Source organism: Mastigoproctus giganteus, chromosome 3, assembly GCF_048544385.1.
Source record: "Mastigoproctus giganteus isolate SK-2022 chromosome 3, ASM4854438v1, whole genome shotgun sequence".
Taxonomy (NCBI): domain Eukaryota; kingdom Metazoa; phylum Arthropoda; class Arachnida; order Uropygi; family Thelyphonidae; genus Mastigoproctus; species Mastigoproctus giganteus.
The window spans coordinates 248531089-248558627 of NC_143577.1; the positions used below are offsets into that span (position 1 = coordinate 248531089).

General features: G+C 38.6%; 1 protein-coding gene across 1 annotated transcript in view; it reads right to left on the minus strand.

Annotated features, from left to right (window-relative positions):
* LOC150089015 (uncharacterized) overlaps positions 1–26475 on the minus strand; it is a 75949-nt gene extending 49474 nt beyond the window's left edge. The window contains exons 1-2 of the mRNA XM_090370379.1: positions 26366–26475; positions 2499–2730 (exon numbers count right to left, since the gene is read on the minus strand). Of these exons, the coding sequence (XP_090226505.1) occupies positions 2499–2722 (224 nt within the window). The 5' untranslated portion in view covers positions 2723–2730; positions 26366–26475. The remainder of the gene's footprint in view (positions 1–2498; positions 2731–26365) is intronic.
* Positions 26476–27539: the final 1064 nt, after the last annotated feature.

The following is a 27539-nucleotide window of genomic DNA, read 5'->3' on the forward strand; positions in this document are numbered from 1 at the left end:
TGGGAATTACCTTGAAAATTAATAAAATAACAGTTTTTCCCTAATGTATTACTTTTTATAGTAAAATTTCCACTACTTTTCAAATCACTCACATATAAATCACATCGGCACTATGTTAGGATTGCAAATTTATTCCAGTAAAAAAAATTACATAGCACATTACTGAACAGAAAAAAAAAGTCTTACATTTTAAGACTGGCTGCACAAACCCTTTTTCCATGCAACATTAAAGACAGTGTACAATAGCTTACAGATTGTTTCTTTAACATTTTGCTAAGTAGCAAAAAAGTTTGATATTTATAACTTTAATATAATTTTATAAAAATTATTGCTATTAACAATGCACAACTTTGAAAATTAAAATATTTGTTTAAATACAAAATATATGTATGTGTATAGCAAAAAATCTAAGTTAGAGAATTATCGCTAATACTGGATGATTGGTTTGGTTTTTTTTTGACATAGTGACTATTTTGGTCAAGGAATGACAATTAATATGGTACACCAGTTCATAAGTTTTATTCTGTATCATGTCTGCATACAGTAAGTATTAATACAGTATTAATAATACTACTAACTTCAGTTCATTTCTAGGCATGCATTCTAAATTAAATTAAACTATGTCTTGGGTGTAACTGATTGGAATATTACAAGGGAAAGTTGAAAAATACACAGACCAGCAGGACCCTTCCACTGTTATGGCTGCACTCAGTTCAAGGACTGTACAGTGTGACAGAATAATCATTCTGTAATAGTTTGTTTCATTATTGTGCAGTGAATTGTTTTGTGAAGTACTAATTGCTACGGTAGTCAAAGCAGAAGTTTCTCTTATCGTTTCACAAAGAATCATAAGAGAGTTTTCTGTTAAACTGAAAAAAATTGGTGAGGAGACATATAAGATGATTCAAGAAGCTAGCAGAACTGATGCTTTCAAAAGATTGGTACTACTTAAGTAATGAAGTTATGGTGAAGGACCGACAAAGGAGCGGCTGAACAACTGCATCTATAACACATTCAAATGTCACAAGAGCAGAACAAATATTAAAGGACAGAAAACTACCATTGTGAGAACAGTAGAAAAATGATAGCCATCTATCTTTTTTTAACAGCTGTTCCACTCTTGAGACATATGCATCTGTTAAAGCAGTACTCTGTCAGTCACTTCTTTGCTGGTCCTTCTCATAACTCACCACTTTTAATTAAAATGCTTCTACCACTTAACATGTTAATTGTATGTTCACAACTATGTATGTCACAGAGATTTTAAATCCACTTAGATGCCACCTGACTTTAATACCATTTTCTTCCAATTTAACAGAATAAAAAGTGGATATTTCTGTCAAAAAACATTTGTTGGTGGCTCACTCAGGGGCAGGCCATCCCAAGGGTGCAAGGGGTGCACTGCACCTGGGTGCCAACGTTCAAGGGGAATCTGAAAACCTGAAACTTACTCACATATGAAGACAATTTTAAGGGGGGGGGATGCCAAATTTCAATTTTGGCATTCAGGTGTCAAATTGCGATTGGCACCCAGGTGCCACATACCCTAGGCTCACTAATTCAGCCATAGTGAGAAGAAAGTCCAAAAATGTCTCTGCCTTTCCCAATCCAGATTAATTCCATCATTTCATTTTTGAATTTGGTTCATAGAGGTCATAGATCAAGCAAGCGGCAAAGATGTTAAATACTCCCAATCTTTTGAAACCATTGGTTCTGTAGGCTTCCCAAACCATGTCATACATCTCCTGCATAGATTTTCTCAGTTTAACACAAATTCTATCACAATTCTTTGTTAAATAATAACTGAAACTTTTGTTTTGACTTCCACATCAATTTACCCCAGGGGCTCACATCTGGTGAGAATGGGCTTGGCAAACCCAGGGTCCTGAGCTGGTTATCATCATTCTTCTCTTTCTTGCTTCCTTGGTGATTCCCTTCTACTTCTCACACACACACACGCACTCTCTCTCTCTCTCTCTCTCTCTCAGGGTAATGTGGGAATTTTTTTTTCCCTGCGCTGGTGCAGCATAAGCCTCAGGCTTCCTTGCACCATATGGCTAATAATAATAATAATCAGCATTTCACAAAACAATTTGCTGCATAATGATGAAAGAAGATACTAGGCCTGATGTAGTAGCCGAGTGGTCAAAAGCGAGAGTGCAGTAACACACACGCACACTCTTTTCAGTGGACCATGGTTCAAGCCCACTGCTAAATATGGTTAATGATTGTATCCATAATTTATCATAAACTTCTCTGATCTGGTGGTTGTGCTGGAGTATAAACAACAATAAGATCACATGAGTAAAAAGGAATGGCTACTTTATCACACTGAATATTTACTGAACTGATTATAACTATAGCAATAGAAGGGTGTAAACAATTCGCATATTTTTCAATCTGCTCTCATAGTTCCATGGAATCATACTGCAGTTCATTTCTGTTGGCTAATGTTATAATAACAATGAAACAGAAAACCAAAATTGCTTTATCATTACCTAAATTCTAATGTCCCTACAGTGGTACTACAAAGAAGAGGTGTAAAAAGGAAATGATTACGTGGCGTTGCCACAACAACATCATACATATCTTTGTCAATGTTTTTTAGAACACTATAGCTTCCCCAACCACTTCCAAGTATAATCAGCCTTTCAGGATTTACAGAAGATTTGACAGAACTAATATGAAGTATCCTCTGCAGTTTTTTCAACAGCTTCTTCATTTCTCTCTCTAAAAAAAATAAACAAACAATTTAATTGTCAAAACTAGGAAAGTACACAACAAAGTAAACAAAGTAAGAGTAGAATACAATACAGCAAAAAGTAAGGGGACAGGATGAAAATATTATGGAAATACATATGTACTGAGTAAAGAATGGTGGTTAGCTTTAATGGCAGAAATATTTTCAATAAAATTGGTTACTTATATATAACTGAACTTTATTAAAAAGAAAAAAAAAGGACTAAAGAGAAGGGAAGTAAGATCCTACTCATGCAAACACAAAATGCTTTCAGTACAAGTTTTTGTAGATGATAATTGGAAGACACTCATAGACAAGTATTTATTTTTCTCATTATTACTAATATGCTGCATAAGCTTGCTTTCTTGCATCATATGCCTCTACTAATGCTAATGAGAAAAAATGCAATGTATTATCACAATGGCTTCAAGATACAGGGAGGCAAAGGATATGTAACATCTGCAGTCAAAATAAAAATAATACATATATAAATGAATAAATAAAAATGTCTTCTTAGTTTTATATTTCATCTACTTCCTCCAAATATTTGTCTAATCCTTCCTTAAATCTAAGACTTTCTATAAGGCTTGTAACTTGTGGTAACTTGTTCTGATAATTACTCTTTGACTACAGGCAGATTTTCTTAAATCCAGTCTACAATTATTCTATGTCCCATTGTTTGCATCATTGTAGAAAGAGAAACTATATCCCCATCATTATGTACGTTTAACCCTTTTTACGTACGTTTAACCCTTTAATGCCTGAAACTTCTCCCTTTACAAGTATTTTCTGAAAAGTACAATCTAAAGAAATTCAAGTCCAATGTAAACAAGCATCTTCTTTCATCTTCTCAACCTTAACCCACGCACGGTACTAAATACTATAGGTTCTAATACCTTTTCGGTATTAGAACCTATAGTATTTTGGAGTTTTCACAAAAAAAAAAAATCAAATTCCCCCCTCCGCAGTTACCTAGTTTTCAAACTTCGAAACTTATAAAAGTGGTCTCTTCCTACAAAAACATCCCTTTTACACCTAGAATTAATCTTGTTGCCCTCCTTTCTAAACCCATGGCAGAAAGATTTTTTGCCATCCCCTTTACTAAGGCTATATATTCATATCATATTTTTCATGATTTGTAAAATTTGGCACTCCTTAAATAATGGCACCCCGGGAAAGGGCCCTGTTAGCCTGTGCCTTAATCTGGCACTGTTTCTACTCTTTCAAGCAAGTCAACATCTTTTCTCAAATGAGATTTTCAGGCACTAGCACATTCAGAAAGGATTAGTGCAACTGAGTTTATCAAACCATAATTAATAGACCACTGTTTTCAATTCGATAAAAAAAGTAAAATTATGTTTTTATAATTAAAATACAAGAGAGGAGTTAAATAGATGTCATGTGAGTGACGTTGTCAAAACTAAGGATGCAAGTAATGGAAGCAGTGCCAGACCAAGGTATTTTCACGCTCCAGGCAGAAAGATTTTTCAGCACCCCTTTACTAAGGATATATATATTTTTTTCATGATTTGTAAAGTTTGGCACCCCTTAAAGAATGCTACCCTGAGCAAGGGCAATGCTAGCCCATGCCTTAATCCAGCACTGAATGGAAGATAAAAGAACCATTCGTTCTAATAATTAGTTCACTCCTTCAAAGGGTTAGAAATGTGGCATATCTAATTAAAGGTACACATAAAGGAGGTAGCCTTATCGAGAGAGAGAGAGAGAGAGAGAGAGAGAGAGAGAGAGAGAGAGAGAGAGAGAGAGAGAGCCTTGTATTCTGAAAGTTAGTGTGTAAGATATAAATCTTACAAATGTAGAGATAGAAGAATTAGTGGAATTGATAGTATTAGGAACACTATTCTTAAATATTTTCTTTAATGTAGAATTGGAAATTTTTATGGATCCGAAGAATGTAAAAGTAGTGAGGAGAGGTCTCGTTAGGAGGGCTGTTGGGAATTTTAGTCAAAGCCTCATAAAAGGTAGGAATCACAGGAGAAGGACAGGTGCAGAAACCTAAAACAATAAATAGAGTGGGAGTGTAAAGCTGGAAAAAGGTGATGAATCATATTGACTTGAATTTCGGAATGCTGCGAAGGGATGGAAAGGACAATCTGAAACTTAAACAAGCAGGGTTTGTCAGGAGATATTTTCTGTAGGTGGCTATTTACAGGCTTTCTGTGGGAAAGGGGAGCTATGCCATTCTGTAAATATAACTAAAACAAAAAAGGGGAGTATAACCATAGAAACAAGGGACCAGCGAATGAAGAGAAAAATAGTTTGAGTGGGCCGCAATTGGGGCTAAACAGAGAAGGGGCAGATGGATTGAAAAATAAAGAGGCAAGAAATGTCAAAAAAGACACGATAGTTGAGAAAAAGAGAGTCGTGAAACATGACAAAATATAAGGGATTTTGGGGTGAAGAAAAAGTGTGGTATGGACAGAGAGTTGAGCATAGGATAGTCATGAGTGGAGAGAAAACGTACGAGAGAAAAAGAGAAAATGATGTAGAGAAGTGAGGGGAGAACACATTAAGAAGCAAAGAGGGACAGTTAAAATGGGAAAGTAGAAAAATGAGAGACTAGTTCATGGTAGGAAGTAGCCACTTTCCCTAGTGGGAACAATTAATTGGGCTCTAGTGATGTTAGAAAGGGGAAAGAAGAGAAAGAGAAGACAAGTCATAGTGGTGCAACTCCTGCCAAGTATTAGGGAGGGCAAAGGAGAACTAGCTGAGAAGATGCGATTACACTTAAATGTAGTAAAATAACTACCTGAGAAGAAGCAGTTCTGCTTAAGTGTTGTAAGAGAACTACTCGAAGAGGAGCAGTTCCACTTAAGTGTCGTAAGAGAACTAGTTAAAGGGATGCAGTTCCATTTAAGTGTTGTAAGCAGAGTAGCTGAAGAGATGCAGATCAGTTTAAGCATCATAAGACAACTACCCAAGGAAGAGCAGTTCTGCTTAAGTGTCATAAGAGAACTAGCCGAAGAAATGCAGTTCCACTGCATTTCTTCGGCTAGTTCTCCGCACTTCTCCGGCTAATTTATGACAAATTAGCCAAAGCAGTGCACTTCAGCTTAAGCATCAAAAGAGAGGACTAGCCGGAAAAGTGCAGTTCTGCTTAAGTATCAAAAGAAGAACTAGCCGAAGAGATGAGGTTCTATATTTAAATGTCATAGGAAAAAAAGCTAGTTAAATAAATGCAGTAGTAGTAGTAGCAGTGGCATGTGATTCAAGAAAGCAAGCTTATGCAGCATCAGCCAAAAAAAAAAAAAAAAAAAAATCACACCATTCCCTCCAAATGCCTGTCCAGTTCCTCCTTAAATTTATTTAACCTATCAACTTCCACAACGACAGATGGAAGTTTGTTCCCGCAACTAACCACCCGCTGGCTAAAGGCAAATTTCCGCACATCTATTCAAGTGGAAGGATCCCACCAGAATTCAGCGTGCTCAACCCATTCAAGGCCTTATACACCTCAATCAGATCACCGCGCAGGTGCCTAGTCTCCAGCCACTGCAATTTGCAGAACTTAAGCCTCTCTTGGTAAGAGGATCCCCTCACCAATCTTGTTGCCCTTCTCTGTACACGCTCAAGCAAATCTACATCCTTCTTAAAATGAGGCCCCCAGACCTGCACGCAGTACTCAAGGTGTGGCCTGACCATTGCCTTATACAGAGGAACAATCACTTCCTTTTCCCTGCTAGCAAAATTCCTATATACCATTGCCAAAACCCCATGACCTGCCCTGGCAGCCTATCTGCATTGCACAGAAAACTTCATATCTGACTGCACAATTACTCCCAGGTCTTTTTCATTTTCTACCACCCTAAGTGTAGTACCACACAGTTGGTACGTTTCTCTGGGGGTTACTTCTACCCATATATAGTACTTTGCATTTGTCAAGGTTAAACTTCAGTTGCCACTTCTTAGCCCATCTGCCCTAATTATCTAGATCCTGTTGCAGTAGCACACTGCCATTACTGTCATTAACAACCCTGCCAACCTTTGTGTCATCTGCAAACTTCGACACTAAGCTTGATATTCCTTCATCAATATCATTGATAAATATACAAAACAACAGAGGACCCAACACTGAACCCTGTGGGACTCCACTAATAACATTAGTCCACGAAGAGCAACACACATTAATTACCACCCTCTGTCTTCTCCCACTCAACCATCCTTTTATCCATTGTAGCAACTTACCCTTAATACCATTCTGTTCCAATTTGTACAATAGTCTTCCATGCGCAACAGTGTCAAAAGCTTTCCTGAAATCCAAATATATGATATCAAAATTATTTTTTGCATCCAGTTCCTTTGTAACCACATCATAATATCCTATCAAATTTGTCAGACAAGACTTTCCCTTAACAAACCCATGCTGTGTCTGAATTATTGCTGCAGTCTTGTCTAGATGATCCTGCGATGCATCTTTAACCAGTGACTCCATTATTTTACCAGAACAGAAGTTAAACTAACTGGTCTGTAATTACTTGTGTCACCCTTCGATCCCCCTTTGTGAATTGGAGATACATTTGCACATCTCCAGTCCGTGGTGACCTCCCCTGAATCCAAGGATGCTCTCATAATTATGGCTAAGGGTTTGTTTAGTTGCTTTGCCAACTCCTTTAATATAATTGAATAGATCTCATCCACCCCAGGTGCCTTTCTTATGTTTAACTTCAACAATTTCTCCTCCACTTTGCTCTGTTATTACAAAATCATTAATTACAATCAAAAACTACAATTTGATAACCTTCTGCCATTTTCAAACCTTAATAACTCCTCATGTGTGAATGTAGATGCAAAATACTCATCAGTTTGTTTGCTATCTGAGCAGGATCATCAACATTCGAACCATTGATATCAAGTGGACCAATCAGATTCATCCCCTTCCTTTTAGAGTTTATATAAGTAAAGAAATCCTTGTGTTTTCCTTGGCATCTTTTGCCAAAGATTTCTCGTAATCTGCCTTCGCCTGCCTAACCTCCTTTGTGACCATTACAGACTAGCTTATATCTGCCATAGGCTTCTGAGTCGCTTGATAATTTATATGCATCCCATGCATTTTTCTTCTCTTAGTAGCGCATAAGTGTCATTGGTAGAAAGGGAGAAGGTATAAGACAAGGAATTGATGTTTGAAAGCAGAAACTTAACCATGAAGATGCCAGGTCCAAATAAGTGATGTTACAAGGAGCTCTAGATACCGAGTTGGAAGAAAGCAGCTCGAGAACTGGTAAGAGAAAGATCATAAGTCCGAGGTAAGAGTTAGGAATCCTTCCTGTAGGTGAATAAAGGAGCAGAGAAGTAGATAAGCCTTTTTTTTTTTGTACATGCTAAGTTATGAGGAGGACTGTCTGGACTTTAGCATTAGTAGAGGCATACGATGCAAGAAAGCAAGCTTATGCAGCATCAGCCAAAAAAACCCCCTCCCATTTCATCCCTCCATTCGTTCCAAATGCCTGTCCAACTCAGCCTTAAATTTATTTAGGCTATCAACTTCCACAACAAAAGATGGAAGTCTGTTCCACCAATCGACTACCCGCTGGCCAAAGGCAAATTTCTGCACATCTATCCTACAACTGTCTTTACTCTCAAGGATAGTAATTTAGAATTACCTTTCCTTTAGGATAGTAATTATAATAAAGTGAGGGAAGGTCATATTAAAGTAAGAAGCTTAAGTATATTGTAACACTGAGTCAGCTTATCTCCTGGCGCCTCTGTAGCCAGGTGGGCAGGAGCAGCAGTGCATAGCACACGCTTTTTGATTAGACCGGGGTTCAAGCCCGTGACCATCAAATACGGAGGATGCAGAAAGGTCAGGGAATGACCACCGCATATCCCTGGAGCAATATGGCCATAGTTGCTAATGCTCCTAAAAACCAAATAACAACAATGACAGCTTATCTCCAGAGACCTGTATCTCCAGACCAGCAAATGTTAATGAATATTGAATGAAAGATTGAGAAGGAATATTAATATAGTAAGATAGAATGTAAATAGAGATAAGGGAAAAAGGCAATATAGGTTATGAGGTGCTTAAGGGATAGAGATTTAGGTTAAGTAAGGATAGTATATAGTAGTTACAGACATACTAGTAGGCAATAAAATTGTTGTAGGCAATAAAATTAGATAGTAATGAAAGTACTCTTTTGAGTGAATTTATCTTGTGGCGACCTCTGGAATAACCTTAAGAAAGTTTCAGATTGTAAAATGATGTAAGGGCAATATGAATAAGGAATATGGTATGTTGTGAAGAACTTGTTAATATTTGAGAATTGAAGGAAGAAGATTGGTTTATCCTATACTTATATATAAACATATGTTTAACCACTTTATATAACAAAGAGCTATTGTAATGCATCATCATCAAAGCTAGATATATCTAATTGTCGAATTATACATTTAAAGTTATTGTCATCCTGATGTTTTTTTGTATGTGTTAACTTACTGTATATAGTTATGTAATAAACTCGTTTGTTTGGACCAATTTATGTCTGGTTATTCCAAAGGTTTATGCACTTAGTCACCAGAACAAAGTTAGATTTAAGATTTATGACCTACGATCTGGCATTGGACTTAGCCAATAACCCTTAAAATTTAAGTAAAGGGAATGGAAATTATCATCACGTTCCAATGGAATTTTCTGAGAAGAACGACAAAGTGTAGCAGTCAGGTAGTGTTTGGAAACAAGCCATCTGCAGGGTGACCCGACCAAGGTAATTAAGGCTTAAAAAGGGTAGAGCTAAATGATGTGGGCAATTTTATACTTAATCACATGGCACACGAGGGTATAAATTTAAGCTGAGAGAGGATATTGTAAAATAAATGTACAAAAAATTTCCTTCAGTCAAAGAGAGAAGAAAGACTGTTAGAATAAACGCTCACCTATTTTGTGGAGACTAGAAATTTATCTAAATTAGCATTAGTAGTAGCATATGATGCAAGAAAGCAAGCTTATACACCAACAGCCAAAAAAAAAAACACTTCCCATTCACCTCTCCATTCGCTCCAAAGTTTGTCCAGTTATTCCTTGAATTTATTTAAGCTATCTAGAACTACAGATGAAAGTTTGTTACAGCAATCAACCACTCATACCTGGTGGCACAATTACCCCTAGGTCTTTTTCATTCTTCACTATCCTGAGTGTCGTACTGCACAGTTGGTACGTTACTCTGGGGTTACTGCTACCCGTATGCAGTACTTTGTATTTGACAATGTTAAAATTTAGTTGCCACCTCTCAACCCAACTTTTCTAGATCCTATTGTAGCTGCATACCTGTAATTACTCGTTATTGTCATTAACAACCCTGCCAACCTTTGCATCATCTACAAAGTTGGACATTGAGCCTGTTATACCTTCATCAATATCATTGATAATATAAAAAACAACGGTCCCAACACCGAACCCTGGGGCCTCCACTAATAATATTAGTCCACAACAAGCAGTGTCCATTGATTACCACTCTGTCTTCTCTGGCTCAACCATTCTTTTACAAATAGCATCAACTTTCCCTTTATGCCATACTGCTCCAATTTGTACAGCAGCTTTCTATGTGCAATAGTATCAAAAACTTTTCTGAAATTCAAGTATATGATATCAAAATTATTTTTTGCATCCAGTACTTTTGTGACCACATCATAGTATCCAATAAAATTGGTCAGGCAAGATTTAACCTTAACCAGTGACTCCATTATTTTACCAGAACAGAAGTTCAACTAACAGATCCATAATTACTTGTCACCCTTTGATCCCCTTTGTGAATTGGGGGATACATTTGCACATCTCCAGTCTGAGGAGATGTGCAAATGTATCCCCCAATTCATCCCTGACTCCAAGGATGCTCTCATAATTATGGCTAAGGGTCTGCTTACTTCCCCTGCTGTCTCCCTTAATATAATTGGATGGATCCCATCCACCCCCCATGCACCTTTCTCATGTTTAACTTCAACGATTTCTCCTCCACTTTCCTCTCAGTCATTAAAACGTTACTTAGATTCCTATTATAATCTGATAAATTTCTAGCCTCTATTTCCACACAAAATTTCTCATGTGTGAATGCAAATGCAAAATACTCATTTAGTTTGGCAGCTATCTGAGAATGATCATCTACAGTCGAACCATTGATATCAAGTGGACCAATCTGATCCATCCCTTCCTTCCATCTTAAGAAGTCCTTGCTGGTTTTCTTTGCATCTTTTGCTAAAGATTTCTTGTAATCTGCCTTTGTTTGCCTAACCTCCTTTCTGATTTGATTACAAACTAGTTTATATCTACTATAGACTTCTGTGTCGCCTGTTAACTTATATGCATCCCATGCATTTTTCTTCTCTGCTACAAGTTTCATTAGTTCTTTGACATCCATTTAGGCCTAAATTTTGAACAGTATTTCTTAGTTGCGAGTCCGTAGAAATACTGTTACGAGTCCGTAGAAATACCGTTCGTGAATTCCCGCCATTTTTACACGATAGCATAAGCTTAGTGTAGTATACTGCATAATATAATATTGTCAATTAATCAGTAAATCTATTAATCTTGATAAACTTTATTGTCAATTATATTGTATTTTTAACTCTATAAATATATATAACGACTTAATCGTAACAAATAATTAATACATAACTATAGTGGTACACGTGATACGGAAGTTGTATAAAGGGAACACTAGATACCGGAAAAAAAAAAAATATATATATATATATATATATATATATATATAACATAACTGTTTTGGGATATAACTTAAGGATTTAATTTTTGTTTTAAATTTTATTGAATTAAATTGGAATCATGACTCTGACCAGAGCAGCAAAGCAAAAGGCTCAAGCTAATGGGAGTGCTGTGGTTCAGGGGAGAACTGAGGGGCGCAGTTGCCCTCTGAATCACAGTCTATTAAAATGCACTGTTTGCTTGATGTTTGCGGAGCAGTCGGGTACGGGACATGATACTGCCAAGGGGTATGTCTATGTGTGTGCACGATGTAAGGAGTGCAAGGAAATCAGGCGACAACTCAGCGTTGTTATGGGCCTTTATGAGACCTTGAAGGACAGGGTGGATGCCCTCGAAGGAAATAAATTGAGGGGCCCATCAAGCTCTCAGCTGCCCACATCAACGCCAGAGCTTGCACTTGGTCATCAGGCAACACAGGGGCAGCCCCCTAGGCAGAATGCGCTGGTCCCACAGGAACTAGTAGTTGTTGGTGACTCTATTGTCAGGGAAACGGGGAACATGCTTTGTAAAAAGGATAGGTGGAATAGGACCAGGGTATGTCTGCCAGGGGCAAAGGTTGATGACGTTGTAGAGCGGATATCATCTTTTAAGGGCACAAAAGGTGATATAGTTGTACACGTTGGCACTAATGATATTAAGAGTAGGAGACCGGCGGAATTACTTAGCAAGTACAGGTCACTGTTGAAAAAAAAGCCGTGAATTAGGGTTGAACTTGAAAGTGTCTGCAATTCTGCCCAGACACGATAGGAGGGAGTATATGATGAGAGCCTTGTCGATCAATTCGGCCCTGGAGGGATTGTGCAAGGCTCAAGGGGTAGAATTTTTTTCAGCCTGGACTGTACTTGTTAACAGGAGAGATTGCTTCTACAGGGATGGGATACACTTAAATAGAAAGGGTGCAAGAATTTTTGCTGATGCTGTCGAGGCAGTGTTAGGTGGGTCGGAAAACTGCTAGTTGGGGGGGATACAAGGACTAATAGATTAACAGTAGCCACTGGCAGAGGTGGAAGTGATTCTTGCACTGCTTCTATTCAAATGAGCAGAAGTCCGAAAAACAAGATGCAGGATATTTCAGAGACTGCTGGTAGTCATTGCGTTACAAGTAAACACATGGGTTGTGTTAGGGTAGCTAAGAATAGAAACAGGTGCATGTATACCTGCGTGTACACCAATGCTAGGAGTTTGGTAAATAAATTTAATGAATTTGAAGTATTGCTCAAAACATCAAAGGCAGATATTGTTGGGATATCAGAGACGTGGTGTCACACAGATATAAGTAATGCGGAACTGGAATTTGGGGAATACAATGTATATAGAAAGGATAGACAGGACAGGAGGGGAGGAGGAGTTATGCTATTAATTAAGAAACACATAAAGTCAAAGGAAGTGAAGCCAGTTGACATCGATGGACAGGGCAGTGTCGAGTCAGTTTGGTGTGACATAAGCATAGGGAAATCAAAATTGAGAGTAGGAGTGTGCTATAGGCCTAACGACTCTGATGAGTATAATAATATATTGTACAGGGAAATAGAGTGGGCCAGTAAATCAGAGAGTCTTATAATGGGGGATTTTAATTTCCCAGATATTGACTGGAATTTGTGGGTTGGTCACTCGCACACTAGCAAGGCTTTTGTGGATTTATTGGATGATTGTTTTCTACATCAGCATGTTCGTGAGGCAACAAGAGGGAGCAATACTCTTGATCTGATTATCAGTAGTGATTCTTCATGCATTAAGAACCTGCAGATAAATGAACCACTAGGTGGCAGTGATCACAGTGTGTTGAAGTGGGATTTACTCAAGGAGGTAACTACCATCAGAGGTAAAGGGAAGGGTTTTTGTTTTCGTAAAGGCGACTATGATGGTCTGAGACAGTATTTAAATTCTATACAGTGGGACCAACTGATGATGTTACCAACAGCAAACTCAAAATGGGAAGCATTCAAGGAACTAATCTTGGTGGCTACCAGGCTTTACATACCAACTAAGAAATATTGTTCAAGGTTTAGGCCTAAATGGTTGTCAGATGGACTAATGAGACATGTGGCAGAGAAGAAAAATGCATGGGATACATACAAATTAATGGGTGACATGGAAGCCTATGATAGATATAAGTTGGTCTGTAACCAAGTCACAAAGGAGATTAGGCAGGCAAAGGCAGACTACGAAAAATCCTTGGCAAAGGATGCAAAGAAAAACAGAAAGGAGTTCTTTACATACTTCAACTCGAGAAGGAAAGGGATGAATCAGATTGGTCCACTGGATATTGATGGTTCAACAGTTGAGGATCCTGCTCAGGTGGCTAACAATCTAAACGAGTATTTTGCATCTACATTCACGCATGAGGAGTTATTCAGGAAGGAGAATGATGTAGGTAAAGTAAACATTGGCAGTGAGCTGGATGATTTTGTAATAACTGAGAGGAAAGTGGAAGAGAGAGAGAGATTGTTGAGGATAAACATAAAAAAGGCACCTGGGGTGGATGGGATCTATCCAGTTATATTAAAGGAGGCAGCAAAGGAAGTATGCAAACCCCTAGCCATAATTATGAGAGCTTCTTTGGACTCAGGGGAGGTACCCATAGACTGGAGATGTGCAAATGTAACCCCAATTCACAAAGGAGGATCAAAGGCTGACACAAGTAATTATAGACCTGTTAGTTTAACTTCTGTTCCAGGTAAATTAATGGAGGCACTGGTTAAAGAAGCACTGCAGGATCATCTAGACAAGAATTCAGTTATAGCTCAGACGCAGCATGGTTTTGTTAAGGGCAGGTCTTGCCTGACCAATTTGATTGGATACTATGATGTAGTCACAAAAGAACTGGATGCAGGGAATAACTTTGATATTATATATTTGGATCTTAGAAAGGCTTTTGATACTGTTGCACATGGAAGACTGCTGCACAAATTGGAGCAGTGTGGCATTGGAGGCAAATTGCTGCTATGGATAAGGGGATGGTTGAGTGGCAGAAGACAGAGAGTGGTAATCAATGGACACTGCTCAACGTGGACTAATGTTATTAGTGGAGTTCCTCAGGGTTCAGTGTTGGGTCCGTTGTTGTTTTCGGTGTTTATGAATGATATTGATGATGGGATATCAAGTTTAATGTCTAAGTTTGCATTTGATACAAAGGTTGGCAGGGTCGTTAAGGACACTACTGACGCTATGCTGCTGCAACAGGATCTGGAAAGGTTGAACAGATGGGCTGAGAGGTGGCAAATGAAGTTTAACATTGACAAATGTAAAGTACTACATATGGGTAACAGTAACCCCAGAGCAATGTATCAACTCTGCGGTACTACACTGACAGTGGTGGAGAATGAAAAGGACCTGGGGGTAATTGTGCAGGCAGACATGAAGTTCTCTGAGCAGTGCAGACGAGCTGCAAGAGTAGCTCATGGTGTCTTGTCAATGATATACAGGAATTTTTCTAGCAGGGATAAGGAGGTGATTATTCCCTTGTATAAGGCAATGGTTAGGCCACATCTTGAGTACTGTATACAGGTCTGGAGGCCTCATTTCAAGAAGGATGTAGAGCTGCTGGAACGGGTACAGAGAAGGGCAACAAGATTAGTAAATGGAACAACGGGTTGCTCTTACGAAGGCTTAAGTTTTGCAAATTACAGAGTCTGGAGACTAGGCACCGGCGAGGTGATCTGATAGAGGTGTATAAGGCTTTGAATGGTTTGAGCATGCTCAATGCCAATGGGATTCTTCATCTTTCTCAGAATAATCACCTCAGAGGGCATAAATTCAAATTGAGGAAGGACGGATGTCGGATAGATGTGCGGAAATTTGCCTTTGGCCAGCGGGTGGTTGGTTGGTGGAACCGACTTCCATCACTTGTTGTTGAAGTTGATAGCCTAAACAAATTTAAAGCTCAACTGGACAGGTATTTCGAACGAATGGAGGGGTGAAATGGGAGAGGGTTTTTTTTTTGGCTGATGCTGAATAAGCTTGCTTTCTTGCATCATATGCCTCTACTAATGCTAATGCTAATGCTAGTTGGTATGAAAAGCCTAGTAGCTTCCAAGATTACTTCCTTCAATGCTTCCCATTTAGAATTTGCTGTTGGTAACATCATCAGTTGGTCCCACTGTATAGAATTTTAAAAAATGCCTGAGACAATTTTAGTCACCTTTTCGAAAGCAAAAACCCTTCCCTTTACCTCTGATAGTAGTTACATCTGATGGTAGTAAATCTCACATCAGTACACTGTGATCACTGCCACCTAGTGGTTTCTTTATCTGCAGATTCTTAATGCATGAAGAATCACTGCTGATAATCAGATCAACAGTATTACTTACTCTGGTTCCCTCTTGCACATTCTGCTGTAGAAAACAGTCATCCAGTAAATCCAAAAAAGTCTTGCTAGCATGTGAATGACCAACCCACAAGTTCCAGTCAATATCTGGAAAGTTAAAATCCCACATTTATAAGACATTCTGATTTACTGACCCACTCCAATTCTCTGTACAGCTGTTTATTGTACTCATCAGTCACTAGACTGAAGAAAGGCTATGAGCAGCACAAAAAAAAACAAAAGGGGTAAACAAAGTGATGAAAAGTGACATTGGTTAGTTTTTTTGTTTCTATGCATACTATTAATATTAATGGTATGTCAATATTAATACTAATATGCTTGATTTCATAATGTAGTTATTAATCCAGAAACGTTATAGTAACGGACAAGTGAATCCTGAGAAAAACATGGAATGAATTCCTTCTCATCATAGTGCCATAAGAAAATTAAGTCCCTGGTGACAAAATATGTTTTTCACTTGGAATCTTGATTCCAAGGTCTCTATAGATTTTGGAAGACCAATATCCTTTTCCAGACCTATAGTCATTCTAACCGTATACAATTTCATCATAAAATTACAATATAATCAGTATTATATAATGAAACTGTTAAGGCAATTGCATCATCTGATACTGAACCAGATGTTTAAAATGAAAAAAAAAAAACTGTTCTGTTCATAATGTGACATGACCACATTATGAACAAAACAGTTGTAAATTCTTCTGACCACATATGTCAGAGGAATTTATAACTAGTTATTTGACAAAAACATTATCATAAATTGCATTTAGCAATCAAGAGGACTCAACACACAGTAAACTGTATTTATCACCCATTCTACTACTGCATTTCTCACCCATTTAGCCATGTCATGCATCTGATGAAGGTACAGGCAGATCAGTTCTGGGATAGAACATACTGCAGTTAGGTGATCCAGTTATACAATATCCTGCTTTAGTGCTACAGCAGTGCATTTCAGTTAAACATAAATAAACATAAATTATCTTCATGGTTTTTCTGTTGAAACAGGTTCTCAGAGGTAATGGGGTCAAGGTGAAAAAAAAAAAAAAAAAGGTATTCGACAAAAGGCAGACCTTTTTTAGCTTTGACTTTAATTCTGCAGCCATTCAACAAAAGCATGGCAATCTTTGTGTCACACATATTTTTATCTTAGATGTCAAGTTTCTTGCTGATTATATGGACATGTATTTTTAACAAATTTTGTAATGTTTTGCCTTTGCTTTTTACAACAAAAACTGCCTCAAATGTAGCAAATGTGCCATGTTTATTTATGCAGCCTCTTAGTGGCAGCATACTGCACTACAAAACTTGCAAACAAAATAAAAGAATCAGCAGGTTTAGTGTTTGCATATGTAGGGTCTTGCACCTTGAAAGAGAAACCCAGAAGCAACCTTTCACTGGGTAGGGGCTGTTAAAGCTGGTTCAGGGCAAAAAAGAATTAGAAGGTATGACACAATTATATATTTTTATTATGCAACATAAACAAGCAGCCAAGAAGGCACATGATATCCTATTGATGATTTATCAGACTTCTGCAAGTAGAGAAAAGAATGTTGTTATTTATCTATATAAGACAATGGCAAGATCTCATTTTGAATACTATATATAGGTTTTCAGACCACACCTAAAAGAAACTTGTAAGGTTTCAAAGATGGGCAACTTGGTTGGTAAACTGCTTTAACTATTGTTGTTATGAATGACTTAGAAGGTGCAGATGCAAAGTTTGGCAATTAGCCAGCATGGAATGGAAAGGGATCTGACTGTGGCTGTCAAGGCCCTGAAGGGAGATGAGTAAAATGAATGAGGAAGGCAGTGGCATAACTACCATACCATCAACTGGTGGGGCAAGAGTTGTGAGGGGAAGTGACCAGCTGGTTCCATATGGTTGCTAAAGAACAAAAGGAAGCTTATTTTTGTATCTGATGGTAGAAGAGGAGCAAAATTTGCAGTTTTGCTTTTACAAGGAGGTATATATTTGTGGTAGGAGAGACAGGAACAAGTGAAACATATATAAAATATTAGAAGCAACAGAAGCAGGATCTTATAAAGTTTCAAGGCAATAAGCTGAAAATCATTTGCTTTTTAACTCACAAGGTGGTTGAAGCAGCTTGTTTGGCAGGTACTCTCTTTTTGGCAATAGCAAATGTGAGTTTTTTTGTTTTTTTTAACCCATTTAAAAAACGAAAATTTCCTTGCTTTTGTCCATTCTAATAGATAAAGTTTTAATTAAATTGTTTTGTACAAATTAGCAATAGTAGAGGCATATGATACAAGAAAGCAAGCTTACACAGCACCAGCCAAAAAAAAAAAACTTTCCCATTTCGCTCATCCATTCACTCCAAATTTTATTTACGCTGTCAACCTCCAACAAAAGATGGAAGTTTGTAGTAGTAGTAGTAGTGGCATGCAATGCAAGAAAGCAAGTGTATCAGCTTATGTAGCATCAGCCAAAAAAAAATTTACACAATTCCCTCTAAATGTTTGTCCAGTTCCTCCTTAAATTTATTTAACCTATCAACTTCCAAAACAACAAGTTTGTTCCAGCAATTAACCACCCGCTGGCTAAAGGCAAATTTCTGCACATCTATTCTACATCTGTCTTTCCTCGATTTGAATTTATGCCCACTTAGGTTTGTAGTCTGAACAAGTGGAAGAATCCCATCACAATTCAGCATGCTCAACCCATTCAAGGCCTTAAACACCTCAATCAGATCACCTCGCAGGTGCCTATCTCCAGCCACTGCAATTTGCAGTATATAAGCCTCTCTTGGTAAGAGGATCCCTTCATTCCCCTCACCAATCTTGTTGCCCTTCTCTGTACTTGCTCAAGCAAATCTACATCCTTCCTAAAATGAAGCCTCCAGACCTGAACGGAGTACTCAAGGCGTGGCCTGACCATTGCCTTATACAGAGGGACAATCACCTCCTTTTCCATGCTACCAAAATTCCTATATATCATTGACAAAACCCCATGATCTGCCATGGCAGCCTGTCCACATTGCTCAAAAAACTTCACATCTGACTGCACAATTACTCCCAGGTATTTTTCATTTTCTACCACCTTAAGTGTAGTACCACACAGTTGGTACGTTCCTCTGGGGTTACTTCTACCCATATGCAGTACTTTGCATTTGTCAAGGTTAATTTTCTAGATCCTGTTGCAGTAGCACACTGCCATTACTATCATTAACAACCCTGCCAACCTTTGTATCATCTGTAAACTTCGACACTAAGCCCGATATACCTTCATTAATATCATTGATAAATATACAAAACAACAGTGGACCCAAAACCAAAACCTGTGGGACTCCACTAATAACATTAGTCCGAGAAGAGCAGCACCCATTGATTACCACCCTCTGTCATCTCCAACCCAACTATCCTTTTATCCATCGTAGCAACTTACCCTTAATACCATTCTGCTCCAATTTGTACAGTAGTTTTCCATGTGCAACAGTGTCAAAAGCTTTCCTGAAATCCAAGTATATGATATCAAAATTATTTTTTGCATCCAGTTCCTTTGTAAACACATCATAATATCCTATCAAATTTGTCAGACAAGACTTTCCCTTACCAAACCCATGCTGTGTCTGAATTATTGCTGCAGTCTTGTCTAGATGATTAGCATTAGCATTAGTAGAGGCATTTGATGCAAGAAAGCAAGCTTATGCAGCATCAGCCAAAAAAAAAAAAAAAAAAAAAACCCACTTCCACTTCACCCCTCTGTTCGTTCAAAATACCTGTCCAGCTGAGCCTTAAACTTATTTAGGCTATCAACCTCCACCACAAGGGATGGAAGTCTGTTCCACCAACCAACCACCCGCTGGCTAAAGGCAAATTTCCGCACGTCTATCCTACATCTGTCTTTCCTCAATTTGAATTTATGCACTCTCAGGTGATTTTTCTGAGCTAGAAGAAGAATCCCATCAGCATTGAGCATGCTTAAACCATTCAAGGCTTTATACACCTCTATCAGATCACCTCACTGGTGCCTAGTCTCCAGACACTGTAATTTGCAAATCTTAAGCCTTTCTTCGTAAGCATTAGCATTAGCATTAGTAGAGGCATTTGATGCAAGAAAGCAAGCTTATGCAGCATCAGCCAAAAAAAAAAAAAAAAACCCACTTCCACTTCACCCCTCTGTTCGTTCAAAATACCTGTCCAGCTGAGCCTTAAACTTGTTTAGGTAATCAACCTCCACCACAAGGGATGGTAGTCTGTTCCACCAACCAACCACCAGCTGGCTAAAGGCAAAGAGCACCCCTTTGTTCCATTCACTAATCTTGTTGCCCTTCTCTGTACTCGCTCCAGCAGCTCTACATCCTTCTTGAAATGAGGCCTCCAGACCTGTATACAGTACTCTAGGTGTGGCCTGACCATCGCCTTATACAATGGAATAATCACCTCCTTATCCCTGCTGGAAAAATTCCTGTATATCATTGACAATACTCCATGAGCTACTCTTGCAGCCCATCTGCACTGCTCAGAGAACTTCATATCTGCCTGCACAACCACCCCCAAATCCCTTTCATTCTCTACCACTGTCAGTGTAGTACCACAGAGTTGATACGTTGCTCTGGGGTTGCTGTTTCCCATGTGTAGTACTTTACATTTGTCAATGTTAAACTTCATTTGCCACCTCTCAGCCCGTAGCTTAGTGGTCAAGCGCGTGGGTGCATAAGTACACGTGCCTTGAGTGACCGGGGTTCAAGCCCGTGACTGCTGAATACGGTGCTGTTTCTTGTATTCTGTCTATCTTGTTAACTCCTCTGACTGTTTGGTCGTCCCGGAGTATACACAGAAAATTTATTTTTTAACCACGGGGCCTCACATCTGGTGAGTATGGGCTGGGCACACCCAGGGTCCTGAGCTGGATATCATCATTCTTCTCTTTCTTGGTGATTCCCTTCTATTTTTGACTTTCTCTCTCTCTCTCACAGGGTTACTTGGGAACCTTTTTTTTTTCCTGGTGCAGCATAAGCCTCAGGCTTCCTTGCATCATATGGATATTAATAATAATAATAATAAAAAATCTGCTCAACCTTTCCAGATCCTGTTGCAGCAGCATAGTGTCAGTAGTGCCCTTGACAACCCTGCCAACCTTTGTATCGTCTGCAAACTTGGACATTAAGCCCGATATACCATCATCAATATCATTTATAAATACAGAAAACAATAAGGGACCCAATACTGAACCCTGAGGGACTCCACTAATAACATTAGTCCACGATGAGCAGTGTCCATTGATTACCACTCTCTGTCTTCTCCCCCTCACCCACCCCTTTATCCATAGCAGCAATTTGCCTCCAATGTCACACTGCTCCAATTTGTGTAGCAGTCTTCCATGTGCAATAGTATCAAAAGCCTTTCTAAGATCCAAGTATATAATATCAAAGTTATTCCCTGCATCCAGTTCTTTTGTGACTGCATCATAGTATCCAATCAAGTTGGTCAGGCAAGACTTCCCCTTAACAAAACCATGCTGTGTCTGAGCTATAACTGAAGTCTTGTCTAAATGATCCTGCAGTGCTTCTTTAACCAGTGCCTCCATTAATTTTCCTGGAACAGAAGTTAAGCTCACAGGTCTATAATTACTTGTGTCAGCCTTTGATCCTCCTTTGTGAATTGGGGTCACATTTGCACATTTCCAGTCTATGGGTACCTCCCCTGAGTCCAAGGAAGCTCTCATAATTATGGCTAAGGGTTTGCTTACTTCCTTTGCTGCCTCCTTTAATATAACTGGATAGATCCCATCCACCCCGGGTGCCTTTCTTGTGTTTATCTTCAACAGTTTCTCCTCCAATGCATCAGTTTCTCCTCCAATGATCCTGCAATGCATCTTTAACCAGTGACTCCATTATTTTACCCGGAACAGAAGTTAATTGAACTGGTCTGTAATTACTCGTGTCACCCTTCGATCCCCCTTTGTGAAATGGGGATGCATTTGCACATCTCTAATCCGTCGGGCCTTCCCTGAGGCCAAGGATTCTCTTATAATTATGGCTAAGAGTTTGCTTACTTCCTTTGCCACCTCCTTTAATATAACTGGATAGATCCCATCCACCCCAGGTGCCTTTCTTATATTTAACTTCAACAATTTCTCCTCCACTTTGTTCTCAGTTATTAGAAAATCATTAAGCACCCTGCTACAATTTGATAACCTTCTGGCATTTTCAAACCTTAATAACTCCTCATGTGTGAATGTAGGTGCAAAATACGCATTCAGGTTGTTTGCTATCCGAGCAGGATCATCAACAGTCAAACCATCGATATAAAATGGATCAATTAGATTCATCCCTTGCCTTTTAGAGTTTATATAAGTAAAGAAATCCTTGCTGTTTTTCTTAGCATCCTTTGCCACTGATTTCTCGTAATCTGCTTTTGCCTACCTAACCTCCTTTGTGACTTGATTACAGACTAGCTTAAATCTGCCATAGGCTTCTGTGTTGCCTGATAATTTATACGCATCCCATGCATTTTTCTTCCCTGCTACGAGTCTCGTTAGTTCATTTGACAACCATTTAGGCCTAAACCTTGAACAATATTTCTTAATAGGTATGAAACTTTTAGGAGCTTCCACAATTAATTCCTTGAATACTTCCCATTTAGAATTTGCTGTTGATAACAACATCAATTGACCCTACTGTACAGAATTTAAAAACTATCTGAGACCACTGTAGTCACCTTTACGGAAGCAAAAACCCTTTCCTTTACCCCTGATGGTAATTATATCTTTAAGTAAATCCCACATCAATACACTGTGTTCACTGCCACCTAGTGGTTCCTTTATCTGCAAATGCTTAATACACGAATGATCACTGCTGATAACCAGATCAAGAGTATTACCCTCTCTGGTTGCCTCTCAAACATGCTGCTGCAGAAAACAATCATCCAATAAATCCACAAAAGTCTTACTAGTGTGCGAGTGACCAAACCACAAGTTGCAGTAAACAAACAAACAAACAAACAACAATGGAGAACTACACTAATAACATTTGTCTGCTCTTCGTAAACAAATGTTATTAGTGGAGTTCCCCAGGGTTCGGTGTTGGGCCCATTGTTGTTTTATATATTTATCAATGATATTGATGAAGGTGTATAGATTTAATATCCAAGTTTGCAGATGATATAAAGGATGGCAGGGTTTTTAACGACAGTATGCTATTCCAACTGGATCTAGATAAGTTGGGAAAAAGGGGCTGAGAAGTGGCAACTGGAGTTTAACATTGACAAATGCAAAGTACGGCATATGGGTAGCAATAACCGAAGAGAAATGTACCAATTGGGTGGTACTACACTCAGGGAAGTGGAAAGTGAAAAAGATCTGGGGGTAATTGTGCAGCCAAATATGAATTTTTCTGAGCAGTGCAGACAGGCTGCCAGGGCAGGTCATGGAGTCTTATCAATGATATATAGGAATTTTGCTAGCAGGGACAGGGAGCTGATAATCCCGTTATACAAGGCAATGGTCAGGCCACACCTAGAGTAGATTTGCTAGAGTACTGTGTACAGGTCTGGAGGTCTCATTTTAGGAAGGATGTAGAGTTACTAGAACGAGTTCAAAGAAGGGCAACAAGATTGGTGAGGGGAACAAAGGGGTGCTCTTACCAAGAAAGGCTTAAGTTCTGCAAATTGAAAAGCCTGCAAATTGAACTGTGAGGTTATCTGATTGAGGTGTATAAGGCCTTGAATGGGTTGAGCAAGCTGAATGCTGATGGGATTCTTCATCTTGCTCAGACTAAGAACCTGAGGGGGCACAGTTTCAAATTGAGGAAAGATAGTTGTAGAATAGATGTGCGGAAATTTGCCTTTAGCCAGCGGGTAGTTGATTAGTGGAACAGGCTTCCACCTTTTGTTGTGGAAACTAATAACCTAAATAAATTTAAGGCTGAGCTATACAGGCATGGAGGGATGAAATGGGAGGGTTTTTTTTTTTTTGGCTGATGCTTCTTAAGCTTGCTTTCTTGCATCGTATGCCTCTACTAATGCCAATGCTAATATCTGGTAAGTTAAAATCCCCCATTATAAGATATTCTTATTTACTTTTTTTTATTTATTTTTTTTATTTTTGTAGTTGTTGGCGCATCGGCTTCTGTGGCCATAATGCACCTCCCAAGGTTTTTGCAGTACTTTGATCCAAGCCCGAGGCGGGATTCGAACCCGCGACCTTTGGGTTGCCAGGCACTTTACCCACCCGGCTAGCCCGGTCGGCTCTGATTTACTAGCCCACTCTATTTCTATGTAGAACTGTTCATTGTACTCATTCGAGTCATTAGGCCTATAACACACTCCTACTCTTATTTTTGCTTTTGCAGTGCTTATGTCACACCAAACTGATTCAAAAGTGCACTGTTCATCTATATCAACTGGATGGATGCACTTCTTTTGATTTTATGTTTTTCTTAATTAACAGCATAACACCTCCTCCATTCCTATACATATTGTACTCCCCAAATTCCAATTCTGCATTCCTAATACCTGTGTGACACCACGTCTCTGATATCCCAACAATATCCGACTTTGATGTCTTGACCAACACTTCAAATTTATTTACTATACTTCTAGCATTGGTATACATGAAAGTATACTTGCACCTATTCTTATTCTTAGTTACCCTAACACATTCCATATACCCAACTGTGTCACGATGACTGCCATCAGTCCCTGAAACCCCAGCACCCCTCGCTCCAGGCCGCTGCTTATTCTAATAGAAGTAATGCAAGAATCACCTTCATCTCTGCCTGTGGCTAATTTTAACCTTTTAGTCTGTGAATATCCCCCAAGCTAGCAGTTTTCCGACCCATCTAACACTGCCTCAATAGCATCAGTAAATATTCTTGCACCCTTTCTATTTAAATGTATCCCATCTCTGTTAACAGGGATGGGATACACTTAAATAGAAAGGGTGCAAGTCTCTCCTGATAACAAGCACAGACCATGCTGAAAAAAATTCTACCACTTGAGACTTGCACATTCCCTCCAGGGCAGAATTGATTGACAAGGCTCCCATCATGTACTCCCTCCTATCATGTCTGGGCAGAATTGCAGACACTTTCAAATTTAACTCTAACTCACAACTGGTTCCAGCAATCAACTACCCTCTGGCTACAGGCAAAGTTCCACACATCTATTCTACAACTGACTTTTCTCAATTTGAATTTATGTTCCCTTAGGCAATTAATCTGAGAAAAAGGAAGAATCCCATCAACACTGAGCTTGCTCAAACCTTTTGGCCTTATACACCTCGATCATATCACTTTGCAGGTGTCAATGCTGATGGGATTCTTCCTCTTGCTCAGATTCCGCACCTGAGGGGGCATAAATTCAAATTGAGGAAAGACAGTTGTAGAATAGATGTGCGGAAATTTACATTTAGCCAGTGGATGGTTGATTGCTGGAACAAACTTCCATCTGTCGTTGAAGTTGAAAGCTTAAATAAATTAAAGGATGAACTAGAGAAAACTTTTTGAGTGAATGGATGGATAAAATGGCTTTTTTTTTTTTTTGGCTGATGCTATATAAGCTTGCTTTCTCTACTAATGCTAGTCTCCAGACACTGCAATTTGCAATTAAATCAGAAAGAGTATAATACTCTTCACAGCAGTCTATTATCTGCTTATCAATTAATGCTATCTGGTACTGTTCATTCTCAATATTTCTAGAAGTTTCTCTGTTCATAATCATAGTAGGAAAATTACTAGCCACTCATATTCTATGGATAGCAACCTTGTAATAATAAAAATTATACCATCTTGCCATATTTTATTCAAAAACACAAAATAGGTTACGTCTTGCAAAAAAAAAAAAAAAAAAAATCTATTTATATATAGGAGAAAAACATCCCCAGGGGCTAACATCTAGTGAATGTGGGCTTGGCGCACCCAGGAGCCTGAGCTGGATATCATCATTCTTCAATTCCTTGGTGATTCCTTTCTATTTCTCTCTCTCTCAGGGTAACTCGGGAATGTTTTTTTTTTTTTGGCTGGTGCAGCATAATCCTCAGGCTTCCTTGCACCATATGGCTGATAATAATAAAATGATGTCATTTTCGGGCTCAGCATACTGTATTAGAGGCCACATAATTAGCCCCACTAAAAAAACACTATAATTCTGTGATTATCACTTCAGACCTAGAGTTTATCAAAATATCCGGCTTCCTGCTTACTGACGGGTAAAAATATCCTTGAACAATTTGTTTACGTTCAACAATTAAATTAACGTATTCTTGTTAATCAAACTTGCGTATAAGAATAAATACCCAAAATTTATTATACCATACAACAATAAACAACACTTCGTGGTGACTAGTTCTACTATTCAGAAAATTGAAATAAAATGTTTTAGGGTTCTCTTGGGGATGTACATAAATTTAAAAAGAGAGAAATAATGATACTGTTTATTGCATTTTATATCGCCGAGATAAGGCTTTATTGAGATTTACACTATAGATCTCACCCCGTGATTTTTTTTTTTTTTTTTCCTTTTAAGTTCAAATATAAGAAATATACGAATTCAAATTCATTATTCAAATAAACGAAAATCATTGTTAATTCATGAGGCATACCACGAAAATATTTCTTAGCACGATTACAAGTTCACATAAAAGAAGAGAAAAACCTGTTAAAGCACAAAAAAAACACTTTTTTTCTGTGGCAATGCAAAGTACATTCAGTGGGCCAGATCGCGATTTAGCATTTCTTAAATTTTTTTTTTATTCCTTCGAGTTATCAAACAGTAACATACACTGTGCGGTAACTTTATTAGGTACACCCCTGCTGTGCACACAAATGGTTTGTCCCACAACGTTACAAGTCACGTGACCACAGTTGTAGATATAAATCCAGCAGAAATGTGGATATCTCCCTCGATGGTATTCTCCACCTTGTCGCAGTGGGGGAGCCTGCGTGTCCCAATGACCCGGAGAGCTAAGTCGGCGGTAGCTTAGCTACTGGTAGGGCCGAACAGGTCAAAGGGTAGGGGCCAGACTAAGAGAGATACCCCAGCCCTCCAGGTTGGGGGTTGTTGCAACGGGCTAGCTCCTCGTTCAGTGTAAAAAAATACACAAATGTTAAAAGACCTACAAGTAAAAATGAAAATGGACTGCACTTTCGGCAACGACTCGGCAAACGGAAAAGGACTATGATTTTGGGATGCTGGAATATTCAAGGCCTTTCAACTAAAAGAAACTTTCTTTCTGATGAACTGCACAAATTCAAGTTAGACATCGTCGTGTTATCTGAGACAAAGAAAAAGGGATGTGGAGAGGAAATAATGGGAGAATACTACCATTTTTGGAGTGGAGTTGATAAGAGTGAAAGAGCAAGAGCAGGAGTTTCTATTGCTGTTAAAAAGAAATTGAGACACAACATCAAAAACTGGCAATTTATTAATGAAAGAATGATCTCATTGGAACTGAAAATATACGGGAGAGAAATATGTATTTTGGGAATATATGCCCCGACTAATGACACTGCCGATACCTTGAAAGATGAATTTTGGGAGGATCTGAGAGAACTAACAGAAAAAATTCCTAAGAACAAAGAGATATTTCTAATGGGAGATTTCAATGCAAGAGTAGGAACTGAACAAAATAGCAAAGTTATTGGAAGATTTGGAGAGAAAGAGAGGAATGACAATGGAGATAGCCTATGCCATCTTTGTGAACAGTTCCACTTGAGAATAAACAACACATTTTTCCAACACAAGAATATCCATAAATATACTTGGTCACAGGAGAC